The 13,199-nt window shown below is 38.2% G+C and overlaps 1 protein-coding gene across 5 annotated transcripts in view; it reads right to left on the bottom strand.

Moving 5' to 3' along the window:
- LOC107750730 (ral guanine nucleotide dissociation stimulator-like 1) overlaps positions 1-13,199 on the bottom strand; it is a 32,894-nt gene that overhangs the window by 7,698 nt on the left and 11,997 nt on the right. The window contains exons 1-18 of one of the 5 annotated variants that reach the window (XM_016566279.1): positions 12,312-12,546; positions 9,415-9,525; positions 7,904-8,112; positions 6,733-6,807; positions 6,230-6,423; positions 5,984-6,108; positions 5,666-5,881; positions 5,193-5,296; positions 4,386-4,470; positions 3,981-4,070; positions 3,768-3,854; positions 3,511-3,543; positions 3,269-3,390; positions 3,090-3,179; positions 2,500-2,680; positions 2,160-2,411; positions 886-1,000; positions 594-778 (exon numbers count right to left, since the gene is read on the bottom strand). In XM_016566279.1, coding sequence (XP_016421765.1) covers positions 594-778; positions 886-1,000; positions 2,160-2,411; positions 2,500-2,680; positions 3,090-3,179; positions 3,269-3,390; positions 3,511-3,543; positions 3,768-3,854; positions 3,981-4,070; positions 4,386-4,470; positions 5,193-5,296; positions 5,666-5,881; positions 5,984-6,108; positions 6,230-6,423; positions 6,733-6,807; positions 7,904-8,112; positions 9,415-9,525; positions 12,312-12,356 — 2,319 coding nt within the window. In that variant the 5' untranslated portion in view covers positions 12,357-12,546. Of the gene's footprint in view, positions 1-593; positions 779-885; positions 1,001-2,159; positions 2,412-2,499; positions 2,681-3,089; positions 3,180-3,268; positions 3,391-3,510; positions 3,544-3,767; positions 3,855-3,980; positions 4,071-4,385; positions 4,471-5,192; positions 5,297-5,665; positions 5,882-5,983; positions 6,109-6,229; positions 6,424-6,732; positions 6,808-7,903; positions 8,113-9,414; positions 9,526-12,311; positions 12,547-12,976; positions 13,189-13,199 lie in introns of those variants that run through there. The other 4 variants (XM_016566255.1, XM_016566271.1, XM_016566262.1 and 1 more) reach the window with 4 other exon arrangements.

Below are 13,199 nucleotides of genomic sequence, written 5' to 3' on the forward strand. Positions count from 1 at the left end.
GTAATTCAGCTTTAAACATACAGCAGTATAGCACATCACAGCCAGGCTGAACCTAAAGAAGGGCATCAGGGATGCAAAAACGACCTACAGGCAGAAAATTGAGAATCATTTCACCAACTTCGACCCCCGCCGGGCATGGCAGGGGATTCGCTACATCACTGGACAGAATAACAGTAGTAGCCTGACCAACAGCAGTGCTTCAGAGGCAGAGCAGCTCAACCAGTTCTTCAGCCGCTTTGAAGTGAACAGAATTGGGACTACTATCAGTCAAGCTTCTGCTACAAACAGCCAGACATTTGTCATTCAGCCTGCTGAGGTGATAAGGACTCTACGTAAAATCAACACACAGAAAGCAGCCGGTCCGGATGGCATCCCGGGGCGCGTCCTCAGAGACTGTGCTGCAGAGCTGGGTGAGGTATTTACAAATATATTCAAACTTTCTCTGTTGACGTGCACTGTTCCAACTTGCCTGAAGACGTCCACAATAGTGTCAGTGCCAAAACAGGCTGCCATAACATCTCTCAATGATTACAGACCTATTGCACTGACACCTGTAATCATGAAATGCCTGGAGAGACTGGTTCTGCATCACATCAAGTGACCTTGCTGAGTCTGAGGGACAGACTGGAGCGTTGCTGTGTGCGCGGTAGTGTGGAGCTGCAACGACTGCGCAGCTGAACCGGCCTCCCCTCAGAACCACGCAGACGCAATAGGAAGTCAAAGTTCGCAGATGTGCTCATGGCGTAAAACACGTTGGCGTTGTCGGGGATGACCAATTCTGGAGAAAGAGGGAAAAAAGGTTGCGAATGTGACGATGGCATTCCACCATAACAAACCTAAACAACATTTCATAATGTGCCAGATACACAAGTTTTAATGTCGTACCTCTCTCCTCAGAGATGACCTGCACCAGCTCGTAGTCAGCGGCCTGCTCACCCTCCAGGTTGTGTTTGGCCATGGCTCGAGAGATCACAGCTGGAGTTTTGTCCTGACTGGTCAGCTGCGTGGAGAAACAATGATGCATTTTACATCAGAAAGTCTCCTCTCTCTTAATTTAGTGCTATTAGAACAGGGATTTTAAAGCTTTTTCCAAAAACCTCTAAATATGATGATCCTCTGAAAAATTTTGTATACTGTTCTTCTGCACATTTTTATACTGTTTGAGAACAATAAAAATAAATATTTAAATAATTGGCTGTTATATTGTCATTGTACTAAAGCCAAATTAAATCACTAAAATGGAATCTGGAAATATTTATATAATTATTTATAATATTTCTATTTATTTAATATATTATATAACATATAATAATAATATGTTGGATGTATAAACCTGATGAGAAACATTTTCAAATTCAATAATAATAATGGTGATGATTTTTTATTAAGTACTGAATTTAAATCATTTCTACAGTACTCTGAACTTATGTACATTGCAAGGAAGGAGAGATGAACACCTTATGAATGAGATGAACACTATACCACAAAATTATAAGAAGTTTTGCTTTTATTTCTTTCTGGTAAAATCTGTGGCTGTCAATAGAATAAAATAAATCACAATTTATCATGATATTTGACCAGTCCCCACACCACAGTTTTAAATCAAATGTATTAATTATTTTTACAGGCATGTCTGCCTGATTTGAAACACATATTAGTTACACTAAATAACAATAATAATTAGCATTTTTAAATAACATTTAATATAAGACAACTCTTAAACTGAAAAGTGGGTTTGGATGTATTATTTTGGTATCACTGAGATACTGTTATAGTTTTTTTATTATCAGAATTTATTATTTTATTTTCCATTTTAATTTTAGTTAAAGTTTTAGTAATTTTGTTGTGTGTTTTGTCCTTTTTTTGTAGTTTGTAATATATATTAATTTTTATTTCAGTTTTCGTGAGAAATGAGAAATGATGGCAACTTGGTGAAATTAAATTTATTTCAGCTAACGTTTATATTATTTCAAGTAAAGAGAATGTTTTTTTATGGTTTTAGTTTACTAATAACCGTTGCAGGTAGTCTATCAGTAACTAATCATAATATTTGACCAATATACTGCATTAACAATGGGCCAATATACTTGTATGGATATGCAAGAATAGATTGTGCACACTGATAAAAGTAGATTAATAATATTTAATTCCTCACTAACCATGATACTCTTGTAGAGGTTTCCGTTTCCCTGTTCAAGGCTTACGCGGATGATGCACGCATCCTGAGCTTGTGTGTTATAGGCAGGCGGAAAACCGGGTGATGTGGGGGACATGGGCAGCAACGAGATCGAGCGCCGATGCATGCAAGGGGGCCCAGGCAGGGTCGGGGAGGCCAGAGATATGGAAGCGCTGGCTGTAGAAGAGGAGGTGTCCATGGAGTGCAATGAGGTGCAGGAGGAAGAATCGGACAGCTACGGTAACCAAACAGATGTGCATTTAATACATTATTTTAATACAATGGTATATCAATAATTTTGTTAGGATTTAAGATGTTTGTACCTTCTTCAGATGAGTGTCTATAGAGTGTGTGGGTGTCATGCCTTCACTCTCTGAGGGACTAGAGTCACTGGAAGACACACTGACCGAGTCCATGCTCTCCCCAGAGCTGCCAGTAGGAGGCGATCGAGGACTCTCTCTCACAGGAGAGCTTGTGTTCGTGGCATCAGTTCCTAAGAAGAGTCTAGTGAGGACAAAAAGAGACTTTAAATACATTTTAAGAATTTGTCTTCCTCTTTGAACATGCATTACCGTTCAAAGTTTGGGGTCGGTAAAATTGTGCTCTTATGCGCACCAAGGCTTCCTTTCTTGAAATTAAAAATGCAGTAAAAACTGTAAAATTGCGAGAAAATTTTTTTTTTTCAGTTTAAAATAACCGTTTTCCATTTTCATATATTTTTAAATAACTATATTTTAATCATTTATTCCTGTTATGGCAAGTTGTATTTGGTTTGTTTCCATGGGAAATTTTTAAACGCATATATGTATTTAAAAATCTTAATTTAAAATGTAACCTTTTGGAGTATATTAGTATAAATGACGCGAAAACGCGATTGATTCAGATGTCAAGATTTTGGTTTTAGGTCACTCACAGGCTTAATCTCTTCACCATACTCTTGCGGGGTTTTGGTGACGTTGGGCTGTTGTCTCCCAATCCTTCAACTTCACACGACAGCGCATAGCTGTAGGAAATGTGAGAGAATTATACTTTTTAAGACTTACACAATTTTCAGTTGAGAAAAAAAGGGTACAAAGTGAAAAAAAAGTGTACCTCTCCTCCTCTGAGTACTGAGGCTGACTTTTAAACCAGCGCAGAAATGCGGGATCAGGGGTCAGACAGTAACTATTGCACGCAGACTGCAGGAGCTTGATCTGAGCGATCACTTCAAACTCCTGCAAAGAGAGATTTCGTTCAACATTCCCTCAAATCTAAATGCCTATAGCCATGAATAAGAGATTCAACAGATGTTTTGACTATAATAAAGACCAAATAATAAGGAATGTTGTACTTACTCTGCGCCGCTTTTCAAAATTAATCAGTCCTCCCTGTGAAGCACAGAAAGAGACTTTAGCCCAGATTCTCCTCATGATTTTACTCATGAAAAATTCTGACTCATGTTCTTGTGAAACAATCCAAAAGAAGGTAAAATAAACCTTGATAATGAATAAGTCAGAGGTCTGGGAATGTTAGGTCAATAATAACAGAGATAATTCTTTAAAAGGTTATCTTTTTTGTCTGGAAATGTGTGGTGGGTGTGCAGCTGACTCACCTCAACTTGGTCAGGCAGTGCTGTATCAAGCATGGTCAAATCTGTGAGAAATGTACCCAGGTATGGGATCGTCCCCTGCATGGCACCCTGGAGACAAAAAAGTTAAGATACATTTTTGTTAGCTTTAAGGTAACGTGAACGTAACGTTAAACACAATATTTAACTCATTTTCAAATTACATATTGACACAGGTTTTCGTTTTTACTAACTCACCATCTCTTTCTGTAACTGCAGTCTCTTTTGGGATCTTTTCTGGTGATCTTTGGCACAGCTGTCCAGACTGGCAAATTTCGAGGTGCCCTCCTGTTAAGATCAGAGTTAGTTTTTAGTAGGCTCAGGAAGAATTGGCAGAATTTTCCTCCATTTTCTGTACTGTTTTTTGGGTGTTAAATAGAGTTGAGAGTAATACACTCTTATTGGTAGCTGAAAGCATCATTAAATTAGCCTAAAATGTAATAAATAAACATATTTTCAAAACACAAACACAGGATGCAATAGATAAAAAAAATATTTTTGATTCCACATTGGCCTAGTTATTAGGGAACACTAACGTAAATGATTCTGTGCAAAGAGAAAAGACAACAGAACTGAGAAAAAGAGGTGTGTGCGTGAGCTCACCCGCATTAGCAGTTCCCTGCTTGTAAGGTAATTATTCTGGTCGGAGAAAATATCAGAAAGCTCTTCAAACATCTGCATACTATCTCTAATGTAGCAGAGTGGAACAAAAACAATCAAAGAGTATGAACATGTCATTCTTAATATCATCCCAAAAAGTCACTACAGAATACACAACTGTTCAAAAGTTTGATTCACCAAGATAGCATTTACCAAGATTCACCAAGACAGCATTTATTTGATAAAAATACAGTAAAAACAGTAAGATTGTGAAATATTACAATTTAAAATGACTCTTTCCTATTTGAATATATTTTCAAATGTAATTTATTTCTGTGATGGAAAAGCAGAATTTTTTTATCATTACTCCAGTCTTCAGTGTCACATGATCCTTCAGAAATCATTCTTAAAATGCTTAATAATATTTCTTATTATGATCAGTTGAAAATAGTTGTGCAGCTCAATCAAGTGTGGAAACTGTGATATATTGTCTTTTTCAGCATGCTTTGATAGGATAGAACACTTTAAGAACAACATTTATTCGAAATAAATCTTTTGCAAAATTTTAAATGTTTTTACTGTCATTTTTGATCAATTGAATGTGTCCTTGCGGAACAAAAGTATACATTTCTTAAAAAATAAATAAATAAGTGATCCCCAACTTTTGAATGGTAGTCTATATCCATCTAGACACTTTACTAGCAACCATAACATAACAGGTAAACAACCAATATTATTAAAATGATTTTAATAATTTAACCAGTCTATATACATTTTTAGAAATCAGGCTTGTTTATTGACAGAACTTACTTGGAAACAGATGCCCACGCTCTCTTCAGTCTGTAGATGGGGTTGGACTGCAGCGCCGATACTATGGCTCTCAGAGATGAGAAGTTCTTACGAATGCGACACTCCTGAGAACATGTTAATCCATGTTTACACATTTTCATTTACAAATGGGCCTAATGAGACTTTATCAAAAATCCTTTGGGAGGTTGAAAGTCATTATGATGTCTACTTTGGTTTATCTAGATCTCATCTAAAACAGTTATGTCTTACAATGACATAGATTAGGTGTCACTCTTTACCCAAATGCTCCAAGAAAATTCCAGATCAACACCAGGTTTTATCTTTGCCAGGAAATCTAAAGTATTGCTAGAAAGTCACTCAACACTACAGTGCTGCAGACTGATTTAGTTCTAATGAGCCTGGGGTTGACAAGTTTAAACGTGACCAAATCATAAGTCATGAGCATGTATTTGTGTGTGTGTTGGGTTATGCACCTGTGCAATGTCGATCCAGCGCTGGATGATGCGAGCACGCAAATGCGGGCGCATCTGCCTCTGACGGAGGATGGTGCTGACCACACACGCCGTTACCGCATTGAACTGGGTGATGGTGGCACGGATAGTGGGTGCACTCTGTTTGCCATCCTTTTTATCACGCTGAGACCAGATAGCACCCAAACAGTGATGAGGAACCACCTTCTTAAACAACAGCTGTGGAAAGAAGGACATATTTCATAGCTTGAGCCAAAAAATGTGCAAAATAATATTTCATGTTTCCATAGCACTGATTTAATCTAGGTTTCTCTCTCTCACCGCATCCATATAAGTCAGCTGCTCTGCTACGAGGTCAACCTCAAAGGAGAAGAAGTCCTCCTGCAAATCGATCTCCACTTCTTCATCTTCCCCAAGACAGAAAGGGTTGTTGTACTGAAAGCCTCCTGCAACGAACGGACAGCAGGTGTTTTTGTATGCATAGAAGACAACAACCATGAATAAACAAAGAGGCAAGAAGTTAGATAGGATGGATAAAATTATTAACAGTAACTGGATATGACTTACCTTCAGTCTCATTCTCTAGGCTGGCCTGGACACGCAATTGTTCTAGAAGACTCTGAGCCCGGCGCATTGGCTCTGAGCCTGGCATGGCCTTCTGCAGGAAACCCAGCACACGATGCAAGCTCAGATATGATGGAGGTTCCTGGAAGTCCTCTGGACACTGATCTAACCAGGCTCTTAGAATAGAGGCCAAAGCACTGAAAAAAAATAACACATAGATGTTTGTATAAACCAGAGAAAACCAGATGGCACAATCTAGTGAGGGAATCTCTCATAGTACAATTCAGCTGCAATGCTGTGATTCATGCAGCAACCAAACACCATCATTCATCAGTTCCCTTTTATTTCTAATTGCTTCCAAACTCACACACATGCATGCACAAAATATCACAGAGTTTGACCTCTATTTTTAAGCTTCCATGGAAATGAAACAACAAACACAAGAGCTGCTCGGAAGTCACTGCTGATACAGCGGCACAGATAACCAAGATGATGACAGAACTCACGTTCTCACAGCAACTCTGCTCTCTCCAGTCCGACACTGGTTACGCTCCCCCTCACAATCCTCAAAACTACCATACCTGAGAAAGAAGAGAGAAACCAACCTGTGAGCATGCTGACCAATAGTAAAGGCAGTAACCACTGAACAATGTTTGAACGTTTTTTTTATCGTATTGTATTGTATTTTTAATGACTATTTTTTTTATTACTTAATATTTCCCATATAGTCCACTTTTAACTGTTAAAGTTTTTTTAATATCCAAAACACTCATAATTTATTTTTTATTTTAAAACAACAGATAATAATTCAAAACAAGCATTATAAAATATAAAACATCAGGTATGAAAATAAAACAAAATAAAATAATATTTAGTAATAAAATAATACTTAGATGCATTTAAACTGTGAAAGTATATTGCATAGATCCATGGTTCCCACATTTTCAGATAACTTTTTATCTTTATAAAATATAAAATCTATATGAAAATTAAATAAAAAAAGAATGTATTTAGATGCATTTAAACTGTATAGTGTAACGCATAGATCCACAGTTCCCACATTTTCAGATAAATACATTATGATTTTTCCATTATAAAATATATCAGGTATGAAATTAATAAAATAAATAATGTATTTAGATGTATTTAATGCATAGATCCAGGTTTTCCACATTTCCAGACAAATAAATTACCATGACTTTTCCAGATGACTAGGTATGGATTTTTTAAAAATAAGTTTATAAAGATTGCTTTTATAAAAACCAATATCTAGTGAAAGAAATACATTAGAACTGAACATAACTAGAAAAAATATATATTGACCATAGAAATTTCCATGAATTTTCCAGGCCTGGAAATCACACATTTGAAATTTCCAAGTATTTCCATGTCTTCCAAGACTGTGGGATCCCTGTAGATCTCATATTTTGACACACATCCAATTTTTTGCTTAGCCTGTTTACATTCATGCAACTTAACCGACTGTGTTTACATTAATACCTTGAATACCAAGATAGACATTTCTACTTGCTAAGATGCATGACCACAAAATGCGACCTCTCTTCACTAAGCATACATGCAAACATGAACATTCAAAACAGCCAGTCAGAATGCACGCAGGTTTCACCTGACATTTATGATGTGTCCAATCAAAAACATGCACACAAGAGTACACACCTGTCCAGCAGCAATTCCAGTACAGTCTGCGTAGTAGCAAAAGCCCTGTACGTGGAGAGGAAGATGCTGGTGTAGGTCAGGTCATTATCACCGAACGCTGTGAGGAGTGTCTCTACCAAGCGCTCCAGTGTCCCCGCCCGGATACTCCTGATCTTACACGTCTCCAACTGGCTGACTGTGTGACCTGGGGGCAAGCGGTCACCCTCCGCCTGAGAAAGCAAAGGAAAATACTTTGAGAGTAATATAAAAGGAAGTCAATTTTTTAAGCATGCATTTAAGTATCGTGCAGAGAAACAGAAGGAGAAAAGCAGAAATAAACAGGGAAGAAAAAGAACTAGACCTTGGTACTGCAAGCACACTACAACAGGAAACTCTACAATCTGCTTTTAATCAGAGCAACCCTCCTCCTCCCTCTCCGAGAAACACTGGAAAGTCAGCAGACTTCTTAAAAATACTTCATTATTTGAAAAAAAATATATAAAAAATACAGTTCACACAAAAAAAAAAAATCTATTTAAAAGCAGGCCACAAAAAAGTGAATGTCAGTGACAAAGCAAGAATACTAAATCTTCTAGACCAAAAAATAAAGTGATTGAGTTGCAGGCGCCAAAACTAGGTCAAACATTCAGCACCATGACCTCTCTAGGATCTAACTGATGTTGGAACGTAAGAAATGTGCTTTCTTCAAATTTCTGCGTTTACATTTTTATAGCTGCTACTTGCTTTTCAAATCAGCGCAATCATGAATGTCATATTTATGAAATTATTCTACATTAAATTAACTGTGTTTTCACTCAACACCCATTTAATGTAAAAACAGCTGTATTACAACAAACTAAAGCCCAATGGAAATCACATCAGCTCATAAGTGCTTTGTTTTCTGATGTTGATTCAGAAGGGTGTTGGCAATATGGAAAAAGTTATTCAAGGTTAAAGCAACAGAATATACCATATTCACCAATGTAATACGGAACGGAGCCATAACATGCCTTCATAAAATAACAATTGTTGTATAAACCTTGAAACACATGCAGCAAATTTTTGGTTGAAAACGTGCAACAGAGAACAGACTTTAATGTTTTCCTGTCACTAAAACACATGATAAGTAGTGATAACATTAAGGAATAAAAGCTGATGGGGTTCAAAACAACTCAACATTTTTTTAAATATCTTATTTTGTGTGTAAGAAAGTAATACAGGTTTGGAATGACATGAATGTAAATAAATGTGACAGAACTTTCATTTTTGGGGTGAATTAATAATTAGAATTAGTAAAAGCTTTTACTTTTACCAAACAAACAACCCTATATAAAGTTTTATGTGTTTTCTTGCAACCATCCATTAAGACATAAACCAGAACACTATAAGAACCCCACAACTAAATACATCCGTAAAAAGCTTTACAAAATCACCCTTAATATGCCCTACTGTCTGGCCAGCCCAGCATGGGCAGTCAAAGTGTTTCTTTAAATAAGACTGGAAGTGCATTCAGATCAAAGGCCTCCTCTCACCCCCAGCCATCTTGCGCCTTTGTTAGCCGCCTGCTGGATTTGAACCCTCTTCAGCGTCACGTTGTATATGGCTCCTTCCTCAACCTCCTCTCCCCAGTCCTGCACAGAGCTCTGCAGAGAGAGAAAACAATCAACGTTACTCCATTTGGAATGTCATGGCGTAAAACTGGGGAACAATATGTCTCAGTTCGGCATAAACAGGAAGTCTGGCTTTAAATTTTTGTATCAAAAGACTGACAGCAATGATGGGAGTGAGTGGAGGAGAGAAAATGATAACTCATTCGGAGGAAGGAGACAGAGAGAGGGGGAGAGAGGAGAAATGAGATCAGAGCTGGCATTGAGTTTTAAAAATCAGCCTAAGAGCTTTTACAGACTCTTAACAGTGAAGGATTTCTCCATCCAGCCTCGGAGTTCAAGGACCAAACTTAGAGAAGTCTGTAAACATAATCATACACACACATAGGCTTTCTCAGTCAGACAGACACACACAAATACAAACAGTATAATGGGATGACCAACATTAAGTGTCTGGGTGAGTGGAGCCTTTCAGGCTGTGCACAGCTTAAGGTTCATATTAAACTGTCAGAGAGAGAATATCGATAAATTCTGCCCACTTCAGTTAATAACAATAAAGTAGAGCTGTGATACTCGAAACCCTATTGTGAAGACTAATGTTAGTCTGAAAACAACTGTTAACATGTTATGCTATCTCATAAGACATTAAGACGGTTTCATTTTTAAAAATGTGGTTATTTTATATATTTATGTATTTTATTTAAATTTATTTTATTGTTTTTTTTTGCAGTGCATACTCAAGAGACTGTGGGAAGACTTGAAATGAACACAGATGTTTATATATTTAATAAACTGTTGCCTTTATGCACACTAAAAAATGCACCTAAAGGAATTTTGTGAAATATTGCTGTTTCACGAACGATGTCACCAGACTTTTTTTCCAAAAAGATTCCAGAAGTCTGGAAAAAGTCTGGCTGCACTGTGGCATCATGGACCTGTCCTTGGATTACTGTGAAAGTCAGAAGTTTGTGTTTCCATTTGAATTCATCCAAAACCATGCTAAATAGGTCCAACAAGTGTATCCAGCGCTCTTGGGTACCAAAAAGTATTTCTGAACATCAGGAAAACTAAAACACAACAAAAGATTGGTGTGTATAGTTTCCATGTGAATTCATCCAAAACCATGCTAAATAGGAAGCATGAACATCAGGAAAACTAAAACACAACAAAAGATTGGTGTGTATACAGAGGTTTAATCACCACATTGAGGACTCTAAGACTAATGTGGGTTTTTTAATGAAGATTTAAAAATTTTTAATTCTGTCCCCTCCAATCTTAAATATTTAGCTATATGGGTGTGTATATGTATTTGTACAAAGCGTGATAGTACATTTCAAAGTCAACAACCCTGACATTAAAAACATCTCCATACTGAGCCTTTTAAGTATTGCAGCACATCCAGACTACGTCTGCAGTTTTATGCGCCTGAAAGAGTAACTGTCCCTGGAATGAAGTGGATCAGTCTGTCTGTATTTCCCGGGCCGTTTCCTGTACAGTGTGTCCAGAGAAATACTCAGCTGGATGAGTCATGCAGTACGCACTCAAAATCAATGGTAGGAGGTCTGCACACCCGCTGCCCGGACCCTGCCAAATCCACAGTCTATGCACTGTACTGCCCCTTTGTACTGGAAGAAATGTTTTCCAAAACCTGCTCAGCGGCACAGGCAGATATTAGAGAGGGTGGGGCTACATATGAGGAAACAAAATAGTTTTTCTCTGAAATAAAAAAGTGGAGTTCTAGTACTGTAGCCGCATGCGGTCAGATTAGATGGGAGCTCTTTGAGGTTAGGTTTATTAGCTTTAATTATCAGGTTTAACTAGTTTATTTTATTCAGTTTAATTCTATTGTATTTAGGGGTGTGCCATATCAAACCGTCCACGATAATACCGGTATAAATTTTCGCCCACCCCTAATTTTATTATAAATTGTTATTACTATTTTTATCACTGGCTTTTTCTTATCATTTTATTTATTACTTCATTTTATTAACATTTATTGCTTTTATTTTTATTTTTGCTGCTGCTCAACTATTATTATATTATTAATGAAGAGCAATGCCAATTCCATGGGTTCTACTCCTAGAGAACGCAAAAACTGATGAATAAATACTCTGAATGCATATAAAGAATCTGTCTAAAGTGAAAATGTAATAAATATCTGATAAAATAATAAGTATATACTTTGTCAATTAAAATTGTCTATGAGACTTTATGTGGTCAGGTAACTTATTTATTTAAACACTATATTTTTAACAATAATGAAAGCCCTGAAAAAGCATTACAACGAATGGATTTAAAATCTGTGGGACAGTTGAGGACTCTGTTTAGGTCCCTAAAATCCTGTAAACAAACAATGAAAGGATGCTGACCATGTTATCATCCCAATCAGAGGCGTTTTCTACCCCCTACAGCCTGCACACAAAATCAACACAACCCCAAAGTCCATAAGAAACACCCCCTCACCAATAACAAGTGGGTTTAAGCCCACCTGTCCGCTTTGTTTTCGTCTGCAGCCTGGAGGCTGTTCATCATAAAAGTAGAAGTATTTCTAGAGGGAGAAACTAATGGGAACCGCCGCCTACGTGGAGACTTTCAGATCCAAAGTCAGCGTGTGGATCATAAACAGACGAGTGCGATATATTACTATAGTAAAATGTAATTTAAAAACATTATTTATATCCCCTCCCCTCCCAAATTCTTCTTTATCCTCCACTCCGAGCTCTCGTCTTTCCCCCACCCTCTCTCCTGTCGTTCCCGAGTCTAGTAGCTCAAAGCCGCAAAATCAACAGTGTGCAGGGGGCAAACGAACCGCGACTTCTTACCATTTTAGCTTTCCAAGCGAATTTCATGGTGAGGGCCTCTCTCATCGTCCGGTAGAGGCATTAGAACACAGCCCAAGTCCAGCGAGAAAGGGTAAAATGTTTTCAAATATAGTACGCAGAGCTATCCTGTGTGAATTGTTCTCCTCCAGCGCGCGCACGCACACACACACAGTCCGTCACGGATCTCTGGAGTCTCAAGCTGCTCCCCTCGCTCACTCCCTCTGGCTCTGCAGTCCACCCCCGCTTACTGAATGACACAACTCCGCCCACTGCACTCACTCACTCACTCACTCCCTCCCTCTGTAGCAGTTTGCTTTCTATTCCTTTTTATTTTGGAACTTTGTTTTCGTCTGCAGCCTGGAGGCTGTTCATCATAAAAGTAGAAGTATTTCTAGAGGGAGAAACTAATGGGAACCGCCGCCTACGTGGAGACTTTCAGATCCAAAGTCAGCGTGTGGATCATAAACAGACGAGTGCGATATATTACTATAGTAAAATGTAATTTAAAAACATTATTTATATCCCCTCCCCTCCCAAATTCTTCTTTATCCTCCACTCCGAGCTCTCGTCTTTCCCCCACCCTCTCTCCTGTCGTTCCCGAGTCTAGTAGCTCAAAGCCGCAAAATCAACAGTGTGCAGGGGGCAAACGAACCGCGACTTCTTACCATTTTAGCTTTCCAAGCGAATTTCATGGTGAGGGCCTCTCTCATCGTCCGGTAGAGGCATTAGAACACAGCCCAAGTCCAGCGAGAAAGGGTAAAATGTTTTCAAATATAGTACGCAGAGCTATCCTGTGTGAATTGTTCTCCTCCAGCGCGCGCACGCACACACACACAGTCCGTCACGGATCTCTGGAGTCTCAAGCTGCTCCCCTCGCTCACTCCCTCT

The sequence above is a fragment of the Sinocyclocheilus rhinocerous genome, unplaced genomic scaffold, assembly GCF_001515625.1.
Source record: "Sinocyclocheilus rhinocerous isolate Xijiao unplaced genomic scaffold, SAMN03320098_v1.1 scaffold2267, whole genome shotgun sequence".
NCBI classification, from domain to species: domain Eukaryota; kingdom Metazoa; phylum Chordata; class Actinopteri; order Cypriniformes; family Cyprinidae; genus Sinocyclocheilus; species Sinocyclocheilus rhinocerous.